The sequence below is a fragment of the Penicillium manginii genome (genome assembly GCF_028828005.1).
Source record: "Penicillium manginii strain IBT 31320 chromosome Unknown utg000007l:1.0-2284322.0:1.0-2285126.0, whole genome shotgun sequence".
Taxonomy (NCBI): Eukaryota; Fungi; Ascomycota; class Eurotiomycetes; order Eurotiales; family Aspergillaceae; genus Penicillium; species Penicillium manginii.
Window position 1 is genome coordinate 1,360,182 of NW_026643108.1, and position 17,825 is coordinate 1,378,006.

General features: G+C 49.4%; 3 protein-coding genes across 3 annotated transcripts; all 3 read right to left on the reverse strand.

The window, feature by feature from the left end:
- Nucleotides 1-554: 554 nt before the first annotated feature.
- On the reverse strand, nt 555-5,691 carry N7533_010427 (uncharacterized protein; the record flags this gene model as incomplete). Its single annotated transcript, XM_057107077.1, has 2 exons — nt 555-4,389; nt 4,451-5,691. The coding sequence occupies 2 exons, from the start codon at nt 5,689-5,691 to the stop codon at nt 555-557; spliced, it is 5,076 nt and encodes a 1,691-aa protein (XP_056956294.1).
- A 234-nt stretch (nt 5,692-5,925) lies between these two features.
- N7533_010428 (WD40 repeat domain-containing protein) lies at nt 5,926-8,751 on the reverse strand (the record flags this gene model as incomplete). The annotated part of the gene is made up of 4 exons (XM_057107078.1): nt 5,926-6,030; nt 6,263-7,042; nt 7,091-8,628; nt 8,676-8,751. The coding sequence occupies 4 exons, from the start codon at nt 8,749-8,751 to the stop codon at nt 5,926-5,928; spliced, it is 2,499 nt and encodes an 832-aa protein (XP_056956295.1).
- Nucleotides 8,752-17,261: 8,510 nt separating this feature from the next.
- N7533_010429 (uncharacterized protein) lies at nt 17,262-17,522 on the reverse strand (the record flags this gene model as incomplete). Its single annotated transcript, XM_057107079.1, has 1 exon — nt 17,262-17,522. The coding sequence occupies one exon, from the start codon at nt 17,520-17,522 to the stop codon at nt 17,262-17,264; it is 261 nt and encodes an 86-aa protein (XP_056956296.1).
- Nucleotides 17,523-17,825: the final 303 nt, after the last annotated feature.

Genomic DNA, 17,825 nt, shown 5'->3' on the forward strand with positions numbered 1-17,825 from the left:
TGCTGTTCGCTGCATTCTGGCAAGACCGAAGCGGCTGCGTAAGAGATGACTTCGATCTATCATTGATATTAGTAGTAAGCTTATGAAGGCAACTTATACACACACACACACACACACACACACACAATTTATTAACGCCCGGCGGCTGAACCGAAAGGGCAACTATCACTGATCTAAATATACATGCTCTAGCTAATGCGGTGCCTCCTTGGACAACTTATACACACACACACACACACAATTTATTAACGCCCGGCGGCTGAACCGAAAGGGCAACTATCGCTGATCTAAATTTACATGCCTTAGCTAATGCTGTGCCTCCTTGGAGCCCATACAAGATTCCTTTCACTGTATGTCATCTCAGATATCAATATCTTAGCGAGTCCTTGTGGGTTAGTTTTTAGTGAGTAGACTTGCTTGAAGGCGCTTCTCCAAGTGTTCAACATCCTATCCTCGGCAGTTGAAGCGCGTCTACCGTCTCTGGCACAAGGTATATAGTGGGGGTTAGATTGGGGTTGGGTCGGGGTAGGGTTAATCTGTGTTGGTCGATATGCTTAAGTGGCGTCAAGTCGGCCCGTGGTGATTGCAAACCGTATTGTGGCTCGCACTGCTTCCAAATTCGGCTTCCAGTTCTGGTCATCCAAAGGCGATTTCCCGCCTAGGAAAAAGGATATGTTGCCTCGGTGAGTATGGGTACATTGCAGCATTTCCGTCCGGTGCGTGGTCCACCGCTGACATCGGAAGAGGAAGTGCTCCACAGTCTCTCTGGCTTGTCCACATGCGCATTGGTCCGTCTCTGCAACGTTGATGCGATAGAGGTATCCATTAAGTCTCGCCATACCAGTCCGGAGCTGGGCTAGCACGCTTGCTTCTTTCCAAGACAATCGATCATATAGCTGTCGGGCGTGTTTCCCTGGAAGTGCTGCATCCACTCGCTTGGAGTGTTTCCCTATATTCTCTGGTAGACAATTTTTGGGGACTGCTTGGGATCGTGAGATGTTCAGTGTTGTCGACTTCATCCGGGGGACCTGTGCCTGCGGGGTAGAATCCTCTTGGGTTGCGGTCCGAGCCTGCTCTTTTGCTAGGCCTAGCAGGTGATTATCTTCGCTGGTCGGGACCCAACAGATGTTGATGTGGTTCTCATGCTTCCGTAGTCTCTTGATCAGCTTGTATGCTTGGTAGATGTGTTCCTGGCCCGACTGTTGTCGAGGATTCCTCAGCGTGAGAGTCGCCGCTTTGTTGCTCGTGAGTAGCATGACCCTGCACCGTTTCAGTCCCTGTAGCGTGCCCAGTGCGTATGCCATTGCTGCCAATTCGCCGGAGTATGGGTTTTGCTCTGCTCTTGCGCCCAGTGTGACAGAGAAGGTCTTCAGCCTCGGTTTTCGATAACGAGGTGGCCGCTTCTCGATCGCCACTCCAAATCCAACCAGATCGTTCCGTGCTGAACTACTGACCGCGATCCGCATGACTCCACCTGCTTCGGTCTGTGTCTCTGGGGTTTCATGACTATCGCTCTGCACACGCTCCTCCCATGGTGCCAAGGTGAATGGATTGATGGTTTCCAGTGATTCCATCTCGGTTCTTTTCAGCGCGTCTGCAACATGATATAATGGTGAACGGTGGTATCTTCTGAATTTTTTGATCTGAGCTGTACTCCTGCGGAGCGGATTGGTTGCTGGTAGGGTATGCATGTCTGTCCACATCTTCACAGCTCGTTTCCAGACCCGGTGTTGCACTGTGGCGATGTGAGCCTCCGCTTCCGCTACGCTGATCGCGACTGTGAGGAATGTCCCAACAATCGCTTGCGCTCCGACTCGTTGAATCCGGTTGATCGGCCCGATATTCTTGTTCTTGAAAGCGTGCATCCAGACATTGGAGGCATAGTCCACCACCGGGGCCACAGTCGACGTAAATAATTGCCGCGCTGTTGCTGGGGATAGGCCACGAAGCCGTCGCAGCTCCATCGCTGCTTCCAGGCCTTTGGACGCCGCTCTCGCGATATGTTCCTTGTATTTGAGTCTTGTATCCATTATGACGCCAAGAATCTTAACATAGTCTTTAGGTTCAACGGTCTCCCCCTTAATGGTGAATGGCTCCGAGTCTGACTTGCGGGCCTTGGAGGCGAAGTGTATAATGGCAGTTTTCTCTGCTTCAAAGGTCGCTCCACTTCTCTTTTCCCAGTCGAGTGCTTCATTGACGATCGCTTCAATACCATTCCGGTTGCTCTGCGCAGTCGGTCCAGTCACCCACGCGGTGAAGTCATCCACGAAGGCAATCGCTCCTCCTTGGCCATCGATCTGTCGCTGTACGAGATCTGCGTTGAAAAAGAGGAAGAGGATCGGGGACAGTGGAGAACCCTGAGGCAGACCAGCCTGTGGGAGGCTTCGCGCCTCAGATGCTTGGCCATTGATCTGGATGGTCGCCGTTCGCTCCGAGCAGAACGCTTCGACCCACCGGAGCAGGACCTCCGGTATCCCTCGCGCTTTCATCCTCTGGAGCAGTCGTTCTTTGCAAACCCCATTGTAGGCCCCCTTGACGTCGAAGCTGATCAAACTTAGGACCCGTCGGCCACGCCACGCCGCGTAGATTTGCTCTTGTAAGAGTAAAAGTGCTTGCTCCGCGGATCGCTGCTTTCGGGCCCCAAAGTGACTAGTCGGAAGCAGGCCATATGTCTCCACCGCGTGTGAGATCCTTTCTGCGATGATTGATTCCAGTACCTTCCCCAGTGTCGCCAGGAGTGAGATCGGCCTCCAAGCCTTCGCAATAGTATAGTTCTCTTTGTTCGGTTTCTTTAGCGGTATGATCTTCGCATGTCTCCATTGCCTCGGTAACGTGCCTTCGTCCAGCGATGCCTGGAATAGTTCTAGGACCCGGTTTTTGACCGCAGGCCACGTCATCTTCCACACTATCACCGGTAGACCGTCCTCGCCCGGCGCTTTCCAAGATTTTGCGGCCAACAACTGCCGTTCGACCTCTTCCATGGTGATGGCCGGCATCTCTACCGGCGCTCTCTGCGGCCTGGCTCCTTCATCATCAATTCTGTCTGGCAGGGGCGGGAAAAATTTGGTCAGTAGTTCTTCTGCTTGCTCCTTGTGGTCAGTGGTAGTGGTTCCATCTGCCCTGAGGAGCTGCGGGAGCTTCCCGAATGCTGCGTCGTCTCCCGACTTCAGGTATTTCGCGGCTTTCCATATATTATTGTTGTCCGCCAGAAACTCATTCCAGTGTTTCTTCTTTTGTTCGCGAATAGCATCGTGGTATTGTTTCGCCGCACTCGCGGCCATACTTTCCAGGTGTGGTACCTTTCGCCCTGCTCGTCGCTCCGAGCGGGCGTGGTTTCTCCAATATGTGTATATCTGACGGAGCTGTGTTAGGTCTGCCGTCCACCATCGCTTTGCGTGTGGCGACGGTTTGGCCCTCGGTGTTAAAGTATACACCGCTTCCAATACCGCTGACATGAGTCGGTCGGTCTTTCGCTGTACCGTCCCTTCCGACGGATTGCTGGCTAGGGTAGTCGCGATCCTGGTATTGATTTCCTTCCATGGTGCGTTCTTCAGCAGAAGTCGTTCCGTATGCTGTGGGGTCGGCCACGGCGCATCGAAAACAGTCTCAATGGCGCAGTGGTCCGAGCCATGCTCTGTTACGTGTATTGCACACTTGACCATCGAGTCCGTCAAGTTTTCCGAGGCCAGAACGAGGTCGATCGTGGACTCACAGTCCCCAGTCTGCCCTCCGCCGTGCCATGTCTTCGTGCCTCGTTTGAGTAGGCTACTCAGAGAAAATTCGTTCATGATGTCGATGATTGGATCCGCCTCTCCTTGTCTTGTCAAAGACACGTCGTCTCCTCCCCAGAGTTGATCATGGCGGTTGAAGTCCCCTACAACCATGACCTCCACCACAGTCCCTGAATCTCGCTGTACCTTTGTGATTGCTTTTCTAAGGTGATCGCATGCGTCGTCCAACGCCGAGGCATCCCCTCCCTCTACGTAAACCGATGCCATAAAAATCAGTCGCTCGGGGAGGCGGATGACCGCCGCCGTCAGATCCGGCGACTCGATCGGCACTTGCTCCGCTTCCACTTCCTTATTGATCCAAAGCATACTTCGGATCGCCCATCGGCCCTCCCTCCAGGTAGAGGGAACCATCTTGGTCCATTTGTGATGTCCCATCGGGGTTGTCAACAGCCGGCCTTGAATTCTTCTCGCTTGGGGTTCCTGAATCGCCAGTGCCACTGCCCCCTGAGTTTCTTCGTCGTTCATTAAACTATCATGCACTGCTCCCTGTTTCCTCACATTCAGTTGGATTATTCGGAGTGTTTTATTCATGACGTGACGGATAGAGCTTCTGGCAATTTTTGCTGTATGATTCATGTGGGCCTCCGCATGGAACGCACTTTGGAACCGTTTGGGCGCAGTTACTGTGGCGGTGGCCCTCCATAGCGCATTTTGCACACCTCTGGACGTTCCTGCACTGGAAGGCCTTGTGGCCAATCTCCTGGTAGTTGTAGCATTGCATCGGACGTGGTCGATATTCAAAGGCGCTGGTCACGCCAGATTCTCCCCCAGCGTGGAAGAACCCTTCGGCCAGGAGCCTCCGTACGTCAGAGCCTTTGGTTAGGTACACAACCATTGACCCATACGCCTTTGCACTTTCTTTCCTGCTGAGCCATGCGATCTTGGCCACGGTAGCTTCGTTCTCCTCGCTAAAGGCTGCCGCGACACCGGCTCGGATCTCATCTTTGTCATCTAGGACTGCGGCCTTGTTGACACTGTCAACTTTGATCGGGTACAGTTCGTCACGAAGCACCCGGGCTCCTGTGCCGATCTTTGCTTCCGCCGCCTTTTTGACTAGCTGATGCTCAGCTTCGTCTCGGCAAGCTACCCTGATCCGGTTAGTGTTTTTCGGGTCCACAGTGACAGCGCGACAGCGCCAGTGCATGTGGCCTTCCAGCGCCCGGATCTCTGTCTCAACCGCCACCCTGACTCGGCCTGCGGACATTCTCTCGTTTTCATTGTCTGCCATCTTCGAGGTATCTATCGTGCAATATAACGTGTCAGTGAGGGTGGTCGGTGTCGTGTTCGACGATGAGAGAGTTCGTATGTTGCTCGGTTGACTGGTTGGCGGGGTACGGGCAACATCCGCATAGGACGGGGAGCCAGTGGGAACGGCAGTGCTGATGGCATCGCGCAGGGAATGAATTTCGCGGAGGATCTCATCGTGGCTGTTCTGTGAGCATGATTCGCAGTGCGATTGCGGTGTCGGGGGTCTGTCAGTCAGGATCCGTAACTCGTGTCGAACTTCTGCGAGTGCGGCACCAAATTCTTCCTTGACTTTCTGAAATTCTTTCTGAAATTCTTCTTGAACTTTCTGGATCTCTTCTCTATGCAAATCATCTCGCTGTCTGATCTCTCTCCTGAGTTTGACAAGCTCCTTCACAAGTTTGGCGGTGTTCAGGTCCTCGCTCTCTGTCGAGTCGTCCGAAGCTACCGCGTCATGTTGGGCTACTGGTTTGTCTTGGGTTCTCTTGCTCTGCTGAGAGCGCGTCTCTCTCTGCTCAGTACATTTCTCCTGCTCTTGCGCATAGTTGCTTGGTGGTCTGGTAGTGCGTTTCGGTCTCAACAGTCGCGGTGGTGGATCTTCGTGATCGTCGCGGTCAGGGGGTTCAGGGGTTCGCATCGCGGCCCGTCCCGACATTTTTCGCAATGGATACCACGCTTCCCACTTTAGTTACAGGGTCTTCCAGGTGCTCACAATTGATACAGTCGATTGAAGATCGGAATATTCGAGTCCCAATGTAGCGTCGCTTCGAGTCTGAAGATGGTACACACAACTTATACAGAGGGGTGCAATACCAGCTTCACCAACTTACACTCTTTCATTCTTTCTGGGCCCCACTGCCAAGGCTTTAGTCCAAGAAATGAGTGTTGTTTAGTGGGGTGTGACGAGTACTGTACCCTTTCCTGCTCCGTAGACCAGTCCTAGCCAAGTCGCTGACTCATCAAAATAGACCTGTGGCTCTGGAGCCTCGTGGAACTTGGTGGTACATTTTATTAGTAGGAAGTTTGATATAAATTTCGTTTCACTCCCAGGCCCTTCTTTTACAAAGAGATTAGAAAATATAGTGAATATTTACAACAGAAAGTATTGAATTCTACTATAGAGAAATTCGTAGAAAACTAACTCGCCCTGATGCGTGTCCCAAGGCAAGTAAGTTCCTATTGACCGCGGAACAGATAGGCCGAAAGTGAGGAGGAAGCCATAGTACATTCTTGCGGTCCAGATTGATCCATAGTTGTTGTTCAATGAAAACTCGCGGATGCGTATTGGTTGAACGAGAAACGTCATTTTCGTGCCCGGGCCCAACATCAAAGATACCTAAGTTAGTGATTACATGTGAACCACCTTGAGAGAACTCAAGCTCGTAGACAGTTGCATACGTGTCACAAGTCTGCTGCAAATCGCCCGTCACCGGGTCCCAGAGCCGCACGGTGTTATCCACAGAGCCAGACGCCAGCATCCGGCCATCGGGCGAGAAGGCGACTGAGTCAACCGAGCCCGAGTGGCCCTTGAGCGTCTGCTGCAGATCGCCCGTCACTGGGTCCCAGAGCCGCACGGTCTTATCCACAGAGCCAGAAGCCAGCAGCCGGCCATCGGGTAAGAAGGCGACCGAGTTAACTGAGCTTGAGAAGCCCTTGAGTGTCTGCTGCAGATCGCCCGTCACCGGGTCCCAGAGCCGCACAGTGTTATCCTCAGAGCCAGACGCCAGCAGCCGGCCATCAGGCGAGAAGGCGACCGAGCTAACCCAGCTCCAGTGGCCCTCAAGAGTCTGTAATTCTGCACTCCAACTTTCCTCAACTCTTGGGAACTGGCATATCCAACTTGGAACCTCTCCCTTAAACCTCTCTCGGATGATTGATCCTTTCGGAGCAAAGATGAGTCCTGCAGAGTAAACTTGCAAAGGCGCCTCGTCAGCTATCTGGCGATTCTTAAGAATAAACCTTTCTGCATCTTGCAGAAAATCAGACATGGCGGAATGCTGGTCGCTCTATACCTAGTTATATTTTGATTATATAAGAGTATTCGCCGAACTCACTGGTATGGCCGCCTGGAGGAGATTAAGCATCCCTATAACTTCTGATACCAGACCTAGAAGGCACATTGCTTCTACCCAGTGGAGAAAATGCTCTTGCAGGAAAAGAAGAGCTGGATGGATCACGTCACTGAGATTGTTACATTGCAATAAATGATACACCCAGTAACGACAGGAGTATTGTAATTCGGAAGGAATATGCTGATCAACAGCCAGGCTATCAATTTCAGCCCGGTAGGTTCCGTCAGTGGGGAGCTCACATATATTTTTTCGCAGGCTTTGACACATGAGAAGGCATTGAATGGTCAGTTTATAATGAGCCGCTTTCTCATCCACTGAGAGTAAGGTTTTGCCACGGGTTTCGGAATCCAGGAGAAAGTCCCTAAAGGACAGGTGAAAGAGGCGGACCGGCAAAGTTCTATCAGTTGGTATCTTCAAAACGGAATGCAGCGGCTTTAGCCTCAGCTGAATAAGCCGTGCTGGGAGTTTCAGAAGCTTTGATAGTGAGATGACAGATAGTGGGCTCTCTAGTATCACAATTGATCCGACCACTTGCTGAAACTCCTCGACAAGCTGCCTTTGCTGTCTCTCTGTCTGTCCGAAGAGTAATCGATCTAGAACAGGGAGATATGTTCTATCCATGCTGGATTGATCATGTCGGTAGGCAAGGATCTCAGTAAGACTGTCTATTGGGTCCCAACTAGGGTCCGCAAATATCCGACAAATAGTGGCGGCAAAAATGAAGAGTGGAATAGACAATGCTACTAGTTTCTCCAAGTTTTCTTCCCCAGGCCAGTCGTCAGAAAGAAAGGATTCACTCCTTATTTTTGACAGTCGGTGATGTAAGAACAGCGATATATCATGTTTAATCACCTTCTCCGAGATCTCATGCAAAATAAGGTCTTTATGGTCTTGGATTGCGATCTCTGAGAAGCCCAGACGAATTGGCAATTCAGGTCTGCTGGTCAAGAACACTCGTATCTGAGTATCTAGCTTCTGGAGTTGTGGTAGAAGCTGGAGTATGAGTCGTATATCGTTATCCCCTTCACATTCATCTAATGCGTCGATCACTATTGCAACTGTATTCACCGGGAGGTCGGATTGTTTAAGGCTCAGAAGTGGTTGGAGAAGCAGCTTATCAAACTGCTCCTTTAGTCCCTTCCCTATGATACCTGAGTTATCAAGGACTGCTTGCTTGATATGAGGGAGCAGCTGAGGAATGCTAATTGTAAGTTGCCTTGCAATCGTCGGAAAAAGCCTCTTAGCACTACCTCGATCTGCTTCGCCTCTTTTGAAAAAGAAACTTGCACCTAGGGAATTTGCTTCGCTGAGATTCTCCGCCACTGTGCGAGAGATAGTCGATTTCCCTGTCCCAGCCATCCCATTCAACCAGAAAATGCATCTGCCTTGCGGCGAGAAGGCCCACTCTTGAATCTGGCGGAGGACATCGATTCGCGTGCCTGGAAGACATCTTTCTTCATGTTGATGGTCATATGAGTCAAACGCAGCCCCATCTACGGCGGGTAGCTCCTCGTCGAGATCTGCCTCACAGTAAGTATAATATACTCAAGGATCGACCGTAACATACTCAAAGTTATAGAGCCGTTGTTGACCCCAATTTGTATTCCAGAGTTATTAGGACCAAATGATGATGTGAAGCCCATGATCAAGGCTTTCTAGCGTAGATGAAGAGAGACAAGTGGGGTCTGTTGGTGGAGAGACAGCGTGTTCGTTAAGCCCCACTGTCAGCTGACTTTGTCTTAATTTTGAAGATGGAGTTGTTCATTCATGATGGCTCCACCTTCGGAAATACTGTCGGCCCGAAAGATCGGTCCTAAGCTAATCACTCCCGTCTGATTCACCCCTCTCACCTTCAAAGCCGACAGCAGATATCAACTACCATGGCGCCCCGACTTGCATCCTCGCAGCTCACAATGATCCGTGATATGATCAGTAGCAACTCTTTAACTACATTACAGATGGCTAAAGCGGCTGGCTGTAGCAAACGTTCGATCATAACCATCAGTACCAACCTCCGAATTTTCGGCGACGTCCGAGCACCTCCAATCCGTGGCGGCCGACCGCGTATAATAACCCCTTTCATGCTCAACGCGCTGTGCGATCACCTGCTAGAGAAACCGGATCTATACCTAGACGAGATGGCCCAGTTTCTCTGTGATGAGTTTGACGTGCTTGTGTCTACATACACAATCAGTCGAGCCCTCCAGTCACAAGGTTGGACGAAAAAGGTAGCGCGGCGAATAGCACAAGAGAGAAACGCGGATCTCAGAGATGATTATTCACACCAATTGTCAGAGTTCCGGTCGTATCACTTAGTCTATATAGATGAATCTGGATGTGATAAACGGGCTGGGTTTAGGCGGACAGGGTGGTCTCCTCGCGGGGTGGCGCCTGTTCAAACGGCTCGTTTCCAGCGGGGTCAGCGATATCAGATCCTACCTGCGTACTGCCAGGATGGCATTTTGATGTTTCGAGTCTTTCAAGGATCGACCGATGCCAGCATGTTCGAGGATTTCATCGAACAACTCCTTCACCATTGCGGCAGATGGCCCGAGCCAAAGTCTGTCCTGATTATGGACAATGCGTATTTCCATCATACTGATCAGATAAGAGAGCTTTGCGATAATGCCGGAGTCAAGCTGCTATACCTGCCACCGTACTCGCCCGATCTAAACCCAATTGAAGAGTTCTTCGCAGAACTCAAGGCATTTATTCGGCGGAATTGGCAAAAGCATCAAGGCCAAAGCTTTAAGGACTTCCTTGAGTGGAGTCTAGATGTTGTAGGGGCCAGAAGAAGCAGCGCTGAAGGTCATTTCCGACATGCCGGCGTTGAATTGGAAGAGGAATGATGATACAGTCAACTCTCGCGGGCTGCACGCCGGTGAGGTGCACACATTTGTTAGCAGCACACTTTTCCCGTGCCCGGGCTATATTTGCCCCACTTTTACATGTAAAACTCTCGTGGGCTGCACCATTCATGGTCTGCACACTTTTTCTTCCCCTTATCCTCGCTTACTCAGCATACCCGACCAATCATAATGCAGGATTCTACCTCGCTGCCTCTCCCTCCGCCCCTTCCGTCTGATCTTCGGTCGTGCTTTCAGCGAAGATATCCCATCCAAAACAATCAAATGCGACTATAACTGATGTTCAGAGAAAAGCCCTGCGTATCTTTGTATTTGATCTACTGTCTAAGCCTACCCAGAAAGCTTATGTAGTATGTTTCAAGAGAAATTCGGTGGAATAATTAATTGGATGCCAGAGGCATATCTTCATGAGATATATATATTTGGGCCAGGACCAGGGGCTCCATCTGATGTGGTGATTTTAAGATATTAATTAGATCTATCATTATGAGCTGCACATAGGAAGGGTTGTACTTCGCACAGAGGATAATATAGCGTTAATTGAGGCTGTAAGCAATGCATTCGAGAAGCTTGAGGTAGATGGGATGAGATAAGATTCAAACCGAAATGGGAAAAGCTTCATGTATATCTTATATAATCATGACATAATACTCTCATGGGCTACACACATTGGGTGTGTGCAAGGGAAAACCTCTGCCCGGGGGAGGCGTGCAGCCCACGAGAGTTGACTGTATAGCCACACAGTACGAAAACAACACAACGTAGGACTGCACAACGGAGGCGGATTGCTTTAATTAACGAGTATCTAAGCTTACATTCTCTTTGTAGTAGAGTTGCCTATATCTAGGACCAGGAGCTATTCCCCTATTGTCCAATTACCGGTGACGATATATCGCCAACGATAATATCATTTGCCGATATCGTATCGACAGTTCAAAAAACTGTCGATGTCGATTGCCGATACGATATCGGCAGACTTCGAAGTTGACGATGCCGATTGACGATATGGGAAAACAGTGCCGATATCGTATCGTTAACAGCTCTAGTTGAGACATCGCCAAAATGAATAACAGCCAAAAAACGTGATGCCGCCCGAGGCAACGTCAATTCCTTTTCGTCACGGGCGGCCGGGGAAGCAAAATAGGTGAGCGGAAATGGAATTCTTGGAGCGGATGACAGGACCAATGAGAATGCGATATGACATTCACCGTCTTAAATTGCCAGTCAGGTAGGCGGAGCGAGTGGAATGCAGACAACTCGGAGATGGTGCGGGTTTTATGCCATATCCCAGTTGGTTCAATCATCAGAATCGTTGGTTCGGGGTCTCTTTGTTACTTCAATCGAAGGGGGGACATCTTCTATTTGTTGACATGCTTCAGCAGAACCGAAGGTTGCGGCATGCCAGTTTGTGGACTTCGCTGCATTTTGCCGAGGGTCCAATTCATGAGGCGGCCTAGAAGCGGGTCAACGATCTCAGTAACCGTCGCGAGGCAGGTACAGCCTCATCCTCAAAATGGAGACTTGGTGGCTTGCTCAAATTTTAACAGAAGAATTGTAAAACATCTCAGCATGATGCTGTGAAGGGCTAGCAGATATGTGAACCAGTGATGATGCGTGGATAAGAGACGATGCACAAAGGTAGGATGATGAAAGACCAACAATGTGATGCATTGAGAAAAAAAACCAACCTACATAAAGCGGCGGCGTTGATAGCTTCAAGGGCAGCAGCGGATACCTGTTGCGAGGGATTTTCTCTCCGCCTCAATTTTTTTTTTTTACAACACCCTGCTTTTGTTCCCCATCTATGGGATATGTCCTAAGTGCATTAATCGAGACATACATCGGAATATAACGCCATTCCAGGTAAAAGATTGATACTTGCGGGCATCCGAACTTCATGGGGTTTCGCATTGGCCCATCTTATTATACCATACTAAACACCTGTGCCGACAGTCATTCAGCACATATAACTCACTTCGTGAACACAACAGACACACCGGATCGTCCTCCATCGGCCGAGAGGCCCTACTAAAAGACCTCGTCGGTTCTCCAAATACCCGGGGATAACGCTACCGCCAACCAACATGACCTGTTCCGAGAACCTCTGGGGGGGGTGCAAGTATCGAGTGCAAGGTTAGGGTCTTCTAGCAAGAGAGTTAGAGCCTAATTAATGCGTAATAGAATACCACTGGCACTGCCGGCCGTTTGACGATCGAGGTCAAGAATATCCTATGCCTGGGCTCGTCTGTCGCGAAGCCAGCTCTCGACCTGTTCGACTTGTGTTTTGTGTCTTTGGTAATGTTATGTTGTCCAATCTGCCGGGAATATCCGACTCCAGAACGAGCGATGCCAACTTTGGCTGTCAAACGAGGAACTAGAAGCTGAAAATGGCCTTCTCCTGCAGCGTTGTAATGAGCAGGCACTGGTACTGGGGGATCGTGGGCGGGCAGCCCACACTGATCAGGCTGGAGTCATCTCAGTGTTACGCCCGTGTGAATGGAATTCTGACCAGATGAATTGTCCTTGATGCATCAACAAACGTTAGTGAATGTGCAAGAAGGCGAGGGTACTGGATGTCACATTTCGCGGGTGTACTTCGTAGTATTGGCCATTTCGTAGATTGTTAGTGCTGTATTCCCAATCGGATAAGCTTGAGCTTTCATGAGCGAATATTGAGCGATATCTTCGATATAGTAGCTGAGATGGTCGAAAATAATTGTTGGGCTTTATCATAATTGAGCAAATTTAACCGTCGTGGCAATCGACTGGCCGTACTTTATGAGGCTGCTTCTGCTGATGAGTTCGTGGCGTTCGGTGGTAACATTGAGGAGGGAGCATTCGATCTAGTACCGATTATCAGCAGCTTGTGTAAGGTGGTCGTTCGCCACTCACCGTGCTGATGCCCCAGATGAGATCCTCTGATACCAGCTGCGAACAGTACCCCGGTCGGGCTCTTGGGACTCGCCGAACCAGGGCGGTGTTTTACTACTCTTCTATGTCAGCATGATTTCTGGTAGCTTGAGGCGGTACAGACTTACCGTAAATATAGTCTGGCATCAGCAAAGGTAAGCCAGAGACGAGCTAGCAGACGTCAGCTCGATCCCACGTGCACGAGGGCCCGAGATCACTCTGTACTACGGGGAATGGATGTAGCCATACCTGCCAATGCATAGCTGTTTCGTATGTGCTGTTCGTGCACCAGGCAAATCTTCAACCGTGCCAGGACAAAGTACCACTGGAGGAGAGATTCATGCTATTTTGGCGAGGGTAAACTAGGAACTGACCTGTAACAACTGCTCCCGCGGCGAGGGATCTGGCATAATTCCAGTGCTGTAGCCTGGCTTGTCGCTTGCTCAGCTACAATCAGGGCCTGATCGAGCTGGCCCTTAGCTCGTGGTCGGTAATTTAATGCATCATTGGCTGAATCGGCTTTTATACAAACCGTGGTCCCTCTTGATTGCCGTCAATGCTAGGCCTCTCTTTATTGTCGCCGGATACTGCTATGGCTCAGGCGGTCTCAGTATGGGACAGAGTCATGGCTACCGACGAGTCTTCGGATCGGACGTGGGCAAGAGGTTCATAGCCGCCGGAATACAGCAGGTTCCTAATGCAGCGACAGTTAACCTTTGATCGAACAGTGTAATGCTGAAGAAATGAAAACATTTTGGAATGTTACCATATGGCTAACAGCAGGACATCAAGCCTTCCGGGATTGGGCCCGCTAAATACGCCATCCGAAGTGGCCGTGTCAAATACGTCTTCAGAAACAACCAAGGCACAGGCATACTGGGAGTCAGTGACTTGGCACATTAGGCTGGTGCACCTGGCTTGGTTCCAAGGACGATGGGGGATATAGCGCTGTCATGTCGAGTGCAATATTGACGTTCGCCTCATGGCAAGAAAGAGGCAGCATCAATTTTTTCGCAAGAACGGGGAGTTAAAAACATGTAGTCTCCGCACTGGAATTAAAACGCAGTCCCGGGCGTTGAGAATAGGCAGTGGCAACGCATGGGGCAACTTACGAGACAGGGGCTGGCTCATGGTAAAACAATCGCTTTCCTATACAGAGAGTGATCCACACAGGCTAACTACTCTCGAAACTGCCGGAGTGATTGAAACATACTTTGCCAGCTACTGCTGCGTGTGACGTTCTAGTTCGATCAAGTCGACTTGGTGGTGGCTGATTTCGATATATGATAAACCATCAGTAGGTAGCTTATGGGGGCCTTTCGTTACTCACTGTCTTCGCAACATGAGTTGATTATCGAGACCATTCCAGGTCCGTTGATTGAATCCCCAGAGGAACAGCCGAGACGGAACTGATATTCGACATTTTCCATGTTAGCATGGTCTCAAATGATCGGGTCACTAAACTTACCTGCCGTTTACAGATTTCAGTGTCGAGCATAGACAGACTAGGAGCGATACAACAGGTCAGTTCGATCACAAGTGCATGGCAGTTTGGGGTCGACTCAGTCCGTACTGGAGGAGAGTAGCTGATGAAGTCGAAGTGTTCGATATTCTTTGCCCCATAACGACAAGAGAATGCTTGAGAACGATTTTTCTGCTGGCGAGAGCTCGGGTACTTATAGCATTGCTTCCAACCCTTACTCTCGAGTCTATGTAATAACCCTTGCGAATTGCCAGGGTCTCAACACCACCGACCCTCAGATTTCAGCTAGTTCAACATTTACCCATTGATCTGATGCAGTATTCGGAGGCATCGCGGCTTTTTCTTGATGATTGAGTATATGAAAACCCCCTCCTCGCTGCTGGCACCGTTTCAACACTCCCGGCGGTCCGCAGAAAAATGCTGACGACGTGTTTCAACATTCATCAACATGGGTCTGTACTTTATCGCTACGAGGTGGCACAACAGCGGCCACCACGATCTCAGCCACGACCTGTCTTATCACTTGCTCAGCTAACATCAGAGAATGAAATAACTGGCCTTTAGAATATTGCCAATGGCTCGTTTCAATTTGCTGATTGATGCTGCTCGGGAAAATAGTTGTCTTTTTCTGTGGCCGTTGATTCTCGGTTTCTCTTCGCTGTCGCGGATGCTCTGATGGCTCGCTCGCTCAACAGTGAGGCAGGCTCATGGCCACCAACAAGCCTTCGGATCGGACGTGGGGCAGGAGGTTCATAGCCGTCAGAGTATTGCGAGTTACCAATACATTGACTGTTAACCTTTTTTCGGACAGGGTGATGCCGAAGAGACGAAATGAAACACTTTGGAGCTTTACCATATAGCTAAGCAGAGGGCATCAAGCCTTTCTGAATTGGGACTGCTGAATGCGCTAGGCGAAGTGGCCGTGTCAACCACGTCTTCAGAAACAACAAAGATACAAGCGTAGAGAGATTCAGTGGCTTGGCCCATCAGGTTGTTGAAGCTGGTTCAGTTTCGAAGATGAGGGGGGGTACAAGCTCTGTCAGGTTAAGGGTAATATGGACGCGCGCCATATGAAGAAAAAGAATCATCAGCGATATCTTCTAAGGAATGGAGAGCTACGAACGGAAAGCGTTTGTTTTGAGATCGAAAATGCAGTACCGGGCGTCGGGAATGGGCAGAGGCAAAGCACTAGCGTGACTTACAAGAAATTGAGCGACTCGCGATAGAAAGCTCGCCATCTCCATCCTACAGAGAGGGTCATCAGCACATGATATCTGCCTTTGAAATTGCTGCAGTCTTTGAAATTACGTTGTCACTTCTTGCTGTCCGCTACAGGGGACTGTATGAAGGATGGTATCTATTTATCATCAATCATCAGTAGGCAGTTCATGAAGGCAACTTGTAACTCACTGTGCTCGCAGCTTGGACCATTTAGGATCCCGAAAGTTTCTTCAATGAGTGCTCAGCGGAATAGCAGAGGCGGGGCTAATATTGAGCATCTTTCGCGTTAGCATATTATCAAATGACTGGCAGCTCCACTCACTGTTCGAAGACTTGATAATCATGAAAGGTTAGGCTACCGAGATACAACAGATTAGTTCAATTCATTGCATAATTTGGAGGTCAATCGATACCAAAGAGTAGCCACGGAGACGAATCACGCCCGATATTCTTTCACCCAAAATCATAAAGGATGCTTGTGAACAACTGTTCTGCTGGCGAGGGACTGGGTATTTATAGCAATTCAGCCAGGCATTCGGTCTGCGTCAATGAGATCATCATTATGAATTGTGAGGGCCCAAGCTCAAACTACTCTTCAATGATAACTGGCTCAACATTTCATCACTGGTTCAAAGCAGCTCTCAGAGGAATTGTATTTTGAGCCTAGTGATCCGGAACATGAAAAACTTTTCTTGGCTGTTCGCATCGTGTAAACAGTCGCGAGGATACCACAGAAAAGAATTGATGACAGTTATCAACATTCACCACCGTGTGTCTGCCCTTTATTGCGACGGTCGAGGTAACCAGATTATGTCATTTCATTTCACTCATCAGTGATGAGCCCGTCACTCCACGCAATGAATACCTCATTAAAGACAGGCATACACTATCCTATATTGCTACCCTAGATTTCAATCAGCCAAACCGTAGGGTTATTCATTACCTACTTCACATATCGGAGAAAATGCGTCACACCTACACAATATCAAGTAGATACAAGCTGTGGTACGGCGCGGGGCTGATCCGCACAGCCCACATCTCGCGAAAGAGCTCCTTGTATAGTTAGCGAGTCACTAGATCGATTATGTTTTCGCAGAACAACTGTTTCTGCTATCGACCTCGTCTTTGCATGTAGCAATACTTACATTGGTCTCCTGGGAGCTGAGTGGACGCGGGAAGATGATTACTACAAGGAAACATCAGCCAATTAGTGTCAAAGGCCCATATGCGCATAAGTCTTCAATGAAATGGTTGGTTGATAATTGGGCTTGGCTCCCAGGAGCCTGTGGGTCATAAATAATGATGCAATGATTGGATACCATTAATAGAGTGATATTTACGGAGGAATAATGAGCCAATCGGTGCCACGAATGATCCACATGTGTCACAAAGCCTTAGTAGCTCTGTGGCCCACTATTTTTCGAAGCCCGTGCATTCCCTAATACCCTTCCCTTTCCCCCAAGCCTAGAGGTAAATCTTTTTTATTTTTATTTTTATTTTTATTTTTATTTTTTCACTCTGGGCTGGCGGGTTAGTTTCCTAAGTTCTTGTGCCTGCCTTTTCGTCGAAATAGGTGCGCTAGCACAGAATCACTAAGCACATGTCCCGGAAAGTCCATTAACAGCCTCGTTACTATGCCGGCTTCGCATAAGAGTAGTCTTATAAATTAAGCTTAAGTATATTCCGTGCCGTTGAAAGCTTGCCGTCCGGTGGCTTCAGTCTCAGTTGTTTTGGGAGGAACGGACCCTTGGTGTCGCACACAGCTGGTGGGGACATCGCGAGAGTTTCTTTGGCTGACTCCATGATTTTCGCTCAGACCCACAAGAGACGATATTTGGGACTGGGTATGCGCTACCATGGCGAGAGTATAGGCTTCCATGGTAATCTGGGTCAAAGGGTTGCTATCAACAGAGTCAAGTATGGATACAGGCATGGTGGGTTGTAGCGGTTGTTGCGTCGCGCTACTTTCGGCCACTGGGAAGATCTACTTTGTATATGAGCCTTTGCATATCGCAAGAGTATGAAATGAGGACTGGCTCGATAAGATGGTATGGTAAGAAATCTCGCATGCTTACCTTCGAAACAGAGAATCCAGCCTCAGCAAGAACCTTCGATTATAGACAGAAGTACAGCAATCTGACTTGAGGATAAGATTGGCGAAGAAATGGCTAGGTGTACAAGGGTATGCTTCTGCAAAATCGTTGTATGAAGCAAGTGGATATAAAGAATTTCAAAT